This window comes from Mesitornis unicolor, unplaced genomic scaffold (genome assembly GCF_000695765.1).
Source record: "Mesitornis unicolor isolate BGI_N332 unplaced genomic scaffold, ASM69576v1 scaffold17114, whole genome shotgun sequence".
NCBI lineage: Eukaryota > Metazoa > Chordata > Aves > Mesitornithiformes > Mesitornithidae > Mesitornis > Mesitornis unicolor.
In genome coordinates this window covers 24336-32378 of record NW_010180952.1, presented here as the reverse complement: position 1 = coordinate 32378, position 8043 = coordinate 24336, and the positions used below count along the sequence as shown (strand labels likewise).

Here is an 8043-nt window from a genome sequence, read left to right as displayed (position 1 = left end):
CCTGCTGAAAACTTGACAGTGAGATCTCCTTTTAAAAGAAGTAGCCCAGGCAGGTGGCTTTGATCTTCCAAACATAAAAGATTAGGAGCAGAAGAGTATGTAGAAAGCCCCTGTCTCCACCAAGGGTGAAGTCAGAGTAGCTTACTCCTGCCAAAATCAGAGAGTCCTCTACTGTCCTTCTCCATCATCACGGCCACATCCACCTCCTTGCACTCCTCAGACCCTGTTGTTGTGAGCAGATACAAATCACCAGTGGAAAATTCACCCATGTCAGTGAGCCGACAGTTCAGCAAAGGGTTCAAAGGACACCAGAGCTGGGGTGAGGGAGTGGGAAGTGAACCCTTGTCAACATTACCAGGAGCTGCAATTCCTAAGGTTGCTTCAGAGCTCCCATGTAACTTACCCCAGAGATGTCAGCAAAGAAGGTAACTCAGGGAAGAATTTAAGGCTGTGTGCAGTCCTGCTTTGTTTCAGGTTTTTTTCATTACACAAAGCCAAGTCTCAAGAATTTCTGGCCACCTGCAATTACTATAAGCAGCAGCAGAATTAAGCCACCTGCTCTTTTATCTTTCAGATTAAATCCGAACAGCTCTCAACTAACCTCACTGTTAATACGGGGAACTACTGGCCTTCAGCCACCACCTGTAAGTTCTTGGATGAGCAGAAAACTATCTGAATTGCAGACAAAACCAAACACTTCTGCAGGGCCTTACAATTAAGTCACCAGAAGAGCCAAAGGCAGAACATTACATCTTTGACTCTGAAATCACTTTCACTCCAGATTTACTTGCCTCCTGAGTGTCCAGTACAAGGCAAAGAGCTATAGAAGAGAATATGAGACAGAAACTTACCTAGTGCTGGCAGGAGCCTAAGGAAAGCATTCTTGTTCCTCTGTTTAGTGATGTGAAGGATGTAATACAGCCCAATCTCACAAGCTATTTTGTTCTCCTGCAAGAACCTGTTATGGCAGAAGCAAAGTTTCTTAATCAATAAAGCTAAACAGGTTGGTTGTTTTTTTGTTAGTCAGAATACTGTTGGACAGCAATCAAGCAGTTACAGCAGTGGCTAACCTCACACCCTCTGAAGAGCAGCTACTCAGCAACTGAGTAGATAGGCATCAGTACGTTCGCTACCATGGTCCAGAAAAATTTACTGCTTAGCAAACAGTGCGCTGTCACACAATCAAACAGCTGTATTTGATTTATAACAGTAAGAATGACAAAAGCACTGATCAAATTTGGTTTGAGAAGAAGCCCAAATACTCTAAAATGATACAAAGTCCAACACTGTTTTGTTTTAGTTTCCCAAAGGTCAAACATTAACACTGTCACGGAGAGTACAACTATAGGGATACAGCATTCCAGAGCCTGGCGTACAGATAAGAACTGTGATGGAAATTAGTGCAAAATCTGAATACAACAGAGTGCACAGTGGTTTTATTTATCTTTTTTATGTCCCTGGAGTGACAGGTGATCAACACAGAATGAATGTCTGTGTGACAAAATTGCCAACTTTACAATTTACAATAGCACTCCTCAGAACCAAGCACAGCCACTCATCCAGCTGCACCCAAATATGACTCAAACACTCACCATTCACTGCTTGGGAAGCTACACAAGCAGCATATTTGAAAGCAGTAATATCAAATACTTTGATAGTCAATCTGCCAAAAGAATAATCATTAACAGTATTATTTTATGTAGATAAACTTTATTTGGGGAATCATGATGCAAGCCCATTCTGCTAAATTAAAAGTTCAGGTCTGGTTCACTGGGGCTAAATCTCACCCCAAGAAAGTCTTCACTTTACCACATACAGTATTTTTTCCAGTCAGTCTTGGCTGGCTCCTTGATGTTTTGCTTTAGTAACAAGACTACGTGTACAAAGTCAGTAAGGCAGATTACGTACTTGGTGAAAGCTTCAGGAATGGTGCTGGGGTACGGAATCGGTCCCTTCTCCTCCGAGGGCAGTTTCTGATCTACATTGAACGTGTGGTCATCCACCACAAAGGACATCAGCATAGGCAAGAACTTGGTGATCAACTCAGCTTCCTTAGAGGAACGGGAAGAACAGAGGGAGAAGAACAATGTTTTCATCAATCACTTCATGCCACCTAATGGTCCTAGAGTGCCGTAACAAAGGGTGAGGCAATATTACGAGCCCCATCCTACAGTGAGGAAAAGAAGCTTTCAGCCATCCAGTTCCAGTCACAACTCTTGACTAATTCACCTCCACATGTTCCACTGGTAATTAGAAGCGTACTTCACCTCATCTACAGAAATACTCCTGCTCAAATTCTTTTTGACAACTACATAGCATTTCTTGTGAGAGGTCTTTTCCAATACTTCTGCAAGTACTGCATGTTAAGGATGGTACCAATCTGCTTTTTTTAAGAATGATAAATTATTTTGTTCTTTCTCTAAACTTACAGAGGTCAACACAGCTAAAATAGCAACAACACAGAGCATCTCCTCGCACAAGGTGGATCAACCTACGTTGTATCAGATTCACTGAGTGGGAGGTTACAGCTCGTGGCAATCACAAATAAAACAGATTTTAAATACAGATTTGGAGATTCCCTTTAGGAAAAATGTTCACTTTCTTCCCAAGAGGTTCATGAGAGCACCTGTGCAAGTCAAATCCCAGTGCTACTCTTGGGAGTTTCGGTCACCCTCACTGTTACAATCTGAGTACTAATGCACACCCTTCCTGTGGTAAATTTAAACATGCAATCAGTCAGTGATACGTATTTTTGAGATATCAAATGTCCCCCTAGGTGGACATTTGCTGCTTCATAGTTCAGAACAGAAACAGCAAAGAAGAGAGAAGCAGTCTCGCTGTGCAACACCCTGGCTTCACAAGGTAACACCTAGCCTTCCTGCCATCAGCTGAATGTGTCTGCTCCCAGACTAGGCCAGGGCTGCTGGTAATACCAGACAAAGCATTTCCAAAGCATGGAAGGATCACAGCAGAACGTGGCACTACACAAAATTGCTACAACAGACAGTTGGAAGGGAAAATCATTTTTCATGACAATGAAAAGCTGCTACACCACGACCAGAGTTTCAGGTCAGCCTCTGAAATCCTATTTTCCTGAGACAAGATCTCTTTAACAAACTCATCAGTTGTGTAAAAGCTCCCAGGAACAAAGAACAACCAGTGCAGAATTTAACAGAGGGACAGTCTGATTTTAAAACAGTAAGGGCCAGGCATTCACATAAGTAAGAAAAACCCAGGTAAACAAAGCTTACATGTCCATGCTGCTGCTCTGTGAACACTTACATGGTATTTCTAAGAAAGCAACGATGAGAAGTATGCAGAATGAATGTTAAATCAGGGATGCAATAAAATATTAAATGAGATAAAATTAAATGTGTTAAATTCTAAACATCAAAATGGCTCACCATTTTTGGTTCCTTGAAGACTTGACTGTCAATCATGTCCCAGGCACCTTGTCCCAAAGACAGCATCCTAAGGAGCAGCAGCAGATCCGGGCTTTCCTCGAATTTTAAGAAGAGAAAAAACAGCTATTTTGATCTTCCACAAGTTGCACAGGTAGATATTTATTTGGAAGTAGTCATTTACATTTAAAGCTCTCCTGAATTAGCAGCTTTATCAAAGACTGCTAGAGGCCTTCAGTTCTCCAACTCGATTGACAACTGATTCCTCAAATGGGAATCAAGTAACAGACACACCTGTGGGTGTGTGGTTTATTGTAATATTTTTATAATGCGTCAAGAGGTATGCAGCCAATCTGATCATGACATCGTTTTTAAATGTGCCCAGCCAAATGAGTACACTGACATCTACTGAGTGACAGGACAAATCAAGGCATCTGAGCAGAAGCAAGAAAGAGAAAGCGTGTGTAAGAATAACAATGGTTTTTTTGTTTATATTGTGCCCTGAAACCAAACTGATTTTCAGTCTTAAACTGTCATGAGGAAGTTACTCAATCAAACTTTAAAATTTAACAACTGAGGGATAAAACCAGCAAATGCCTCACACTGTTCAGACACTGTTAAGGCTGCTCTCCTTAATCATTAAAGCACCTCCAGCAGACACTACTTACAAGAATTCCATTATATCACAGACCAGAACAGTGTAACATTTAACATGGCAGGGAAGAAAGGCTGCTGCTGCTGTTAGATAAATCAATGGAAGGACACAGCAGGGAGGCACATATCCTATATATGGTTCTAGATATGCATAGCTGTTAGGACAGATTGAGCCATGCAAAGAATTCGTCAATTCAGAGAGCTTCAAAATGCCCATCTCCAAACAGTGCTCCTGCAGAGCTCTAAGGTATGTGCTACAGACAGATAGGTAGGATCACACTTCCCTTCTTTCATTGTACACATGCATTTGAGAATTTAATTGTATTTCTTCTACAGTGCCTCTCCTTCGTTGATGAACACTATTCAATTCAGACTAGGTACACAAGCTGCTACACTCACCCTGGGTAAGGTGTCCTGTGCAACCAGGTCTTGCAGGTGCCTGATGGTACTCAAGGCTAAGGTGTTAATGGCAAAGGGATCACACAAGATCATTGATAAGTCCCTGTGAAGACATTAAAATCAAATACGTGTCATACATACCAACCAACCCAACCGTACAGTTCCATATCCAGCTGTAGGACTCCAGTGTGTTTCACTAGAGGAAGATGCTTGAGCCTTTTCTTTGTTGTAATCCTGTCAACTATCAGATGTAACATCAAAGCAGTGCGTGCATGTGTACACCATGTTTTTATATACATACACACACTGCTATGTTTAAGAGGAGAGGTAGGCACAGGGCAAGTACTGTAACAATGCCCTTATTGTGACAGTGTAAAACCTGAATTGCCATCTTTTGAAACCTACAGGCGTTCACCCAATGAACCTTCTCCTGCCTTGTAAAAATATCACAAATGTTATTTCTTTGCCTTGAAGGAGCACGTTATCTGAAAACAATTACTGAAGGTCTTCTGCACTGAAATCGAGCAGATCTCCCACAGCCAGTTATCAGGTCACAGGGGAGATGCAAGAGTGGTCACTTAAGCAGCATGAGCTACATCACCAGAACACGCCTGGCTATGCCCTAGTGCATTAATGCTCATGGATGTACCGGATGTGACCGCAAAGAGGAAAACTGGCTGTCAGCTGGCTCTAACAAAGAATTAACACCTACAATACCTGTCAGACTGCAAGGAACCCATTCGCAGTTTCCCAATACAAGTGCCTTACCCCAACACTTGTTCTTGTCCTTTCTTCACTCCATCCAGAAACCCTTGCAATTCTCGAGCTCTCTTGTTGTCCACAAACTTCTCCCGAATGCAAGCATCAAGGCACCAGGTGAACTGTTACAAAAAAAGGAGAAGGCTTTATGAACCACAGCAAGTCGTTACACCAGCAATAACATATACAACGTCAGAGAAAACAGCCTCAGAATGACCTCCAAATATCTGGAATACATTTTATTAATATAGCAAGCTAGTCAGAAATACAAACATCCCAAAAGGAGGTCAGAGATACCAACGTACATTGACTTGGTGTCACTTTGTCCCTTCCCAAGAGAGGCATCCCTGGCAATTAAGGAGCAGGCACATATAAAATACACCTCTGCCCAGCACACCCGATCAATGCTGATTTACACATGAAAGAGGGTCACACAGAAGCAGCATCACTTGGCAATAATAATACGGGATATTTTAGCCATTGCAATACCACTCCCACCCTCTCAGTAGGGGATGTTAACAGTGGAGGTCCTTCTGCTTTACAGTTGTATTATCAAAAGACAGTTAAGTGAAATATTTTGTCTGGCCTACAATTAAGAGCTCTTTTCCCCTTTCAGAAAACAATATATATGTTTTCCCCCAGTATTTGAGCTGTCACAAAAGAAAAACTCAAAGAATTTTCTGAAATGCTTTCATCGTGGCTTTCATCATTTGCAGTGGCAAATGAGGTTACTGAAAATGAGGTCGCTGAAAAACGATCTGTAACTTGAACAAGAATTTCCCTTTTCTGTTCAGCCATGGTCTGCACACTGATTCTGGGACTCTTGATCAGAAGACATTAAAAGCATGCAGTAACATCACTCTAGGACATAACCTCTATAAGCAGAATACACATAAAACGTAGCAATCTTACTCAGAGAAAAAGCCTTGTTCTACATCAGTGATGCCAACCATGGACAAAGGACCATTAACAAGATCCTGATGTGATGTTAACACCACATCTGCCACCCCTCAGTATTGTAATACTTTAACGTTTTCTTATAACTCAAGACCCAAAGTATTTAACGTTACACACGCAGTTTACTGACAGATGGACCATAACGCACCAGGGAGGGAAGCAAGCTTTGATTAAGAACCTGGGGCTAGCTAATGTTTCTTATTATTTTTTGCAGCATCTCCAGAGGTCAGATTAGACATTGTTTTTAATGCTGCACAAGTACCATAAATTTGAATGATTTATAGGTATGAAATGAAAGCAAGCTGCTGGTTAACCAAGATGAAATTTTCACCTGAAGTTCCAAGGAATATAAGATGACTTTTGGATTCAAGGTCTGAACCCTCTTCACAGAGGGGAGTCATCTTCTCTGGGCTGAAGTCCTGCAGGGCGGCAGGTACGCACAGGGGTGGGTGAAACAGAAAATGCTCCAGTAATACTCCTATCTGTCCCACGTGATTAATACCTTATGACAGGGGTCAACATTGCAGATGTCATTGACTTCCAGGTCATGCAGCGACATCAGGAGCTCTGCCCGTAGCGTGCAGTAATGAACATTCCTCGTCCGAAGGAACAAGGTTCTCAGAAACTGCAACACCATATCGTAGAGCTTCACATTCTTCCCAATCATCTGGGTCAGCTTGTGAACCACCTAAACTCAGAGTGGGAAAAACGTGCACTCAGTTCCAAGAGCTATTGTTATTTCACACACACAAGATGTAAATTAATCCTTCTGCATGATTTATCCAGATTGAATCACCCACATTGATGTGAGTTCACGAAAAGGAACTATTTTACCCCAAGATTTCCAAAAGCGTTTGTTCAAGAGCTGTTCACCAAATCTTTGTAGCCACAATGAAAGAATAAAGAACGTCAAGAAAAGGCTCTCTTGCAAAAGCAAAGGGGAGCATTCACAAAATAATTTCGCTCAGCTATGTGAAAAAGGTAAAAGCCAATACCTGTCATTGATTAATATAATTTACCATTACTGTAACAGGAACAAAACTCGCTTTTCTTTGCAAGTCTTTTTGTATTTCTAGCTACCTTCAGGCTACAAGAGAACGAAGGTGAAGTCTTCTACTGGTTTTGGCTGGGATAGGTAAATTTCTTCATAATAGCTGGTACGGGGCTATGTTTTGCATTAGTGCTGAAAACAGCGTTGGTAACACAGTGATATTTTAGTTACTGCTGTGCAGTGCTTACACAGTCACAGCTTTTTCTGCTCCTCACACCACACTGCCAACACATAGGTTGGAGGTGCACGAGAGGCTGGAAGGGGACACAGCCAGGACAGCTGACCCCAAATGAACAGAGAGATAATCCAGACCATATGGCACCAAGCTCAGCAAAAAAACTTGGGGGGAGGTTCGTGGGGGAGACCACAGCTCGGGGACCGGCTGAGCATCAGTTTGGTGGTGGCGAGCAATTGTTTTTGTTTGCATCACTTGTCTTTCTTGGGCTTTATTTTCCTCTCCAGTTACAGGGAAGGAGGGGAGGAACAGCACCTGCCCTCCTGCAGCTGCAGCCATCTCAGGTAATTCCATTCAAAAAGCAACTTTTCTGAATGCCAGCTTAGCTACAGCTTTCAGTGTCCCCTTCCATTATTTTTTTCTAAAAGCTTTTGTGGGTCTATGTCCCGCTAAAAAAATCCAAAACTCCCAAGAAAATAAATTTAACATATTCAAACTGACTTGATAGAGATGCTCAGCCTTCAGAACAGCTGAGGCATATTAAAGCCAGACTGAGCAAAAAGGAAAGTATCTGTCTTTGCTGTTTTGTTTAGAAGCACACAAACAGCTTAGACCACCAGTCAATTATTACTGAATAACTATTAAAA

The 8043-nt window shown here is 41.9% G+C and overlaps 1 protein-coding gene across 1 annotated transcript in view; it reads right to left on the bottom strand.

Moving 5' to 3' along the window:
- NELFB (negative elongation factor complex member B) overlaps positions 1–8043 on the bottom strand; it is a 13001-nt gene that overhangs the window by 1826 nt on the left and 3132 nt on the right. The window contains exons 6-11 of the mRNA XM_010183267.1: positions 6673–6858; positions 5223–5335; positions 4455–4557; positions 3405–3500; positions 1909–2051; positions 852–958 (exon numbers count right to left, since the gene is read on the bottom strand). Coding sequence (XP_010181569.1) covers positions 852–958; positions 1909–2051; positions 3405–3500; positions 4455–4557; positions 5223–5335; positions 6673–6858 — 748 coding nt within the window. The remainder of the gene's footprint in view (positions 1–851; positions 959–1908; positions 2052–3404; positions 3501–4454; positions 4558–5222; positions 5336–6672; positions 6859–8043) is intronic.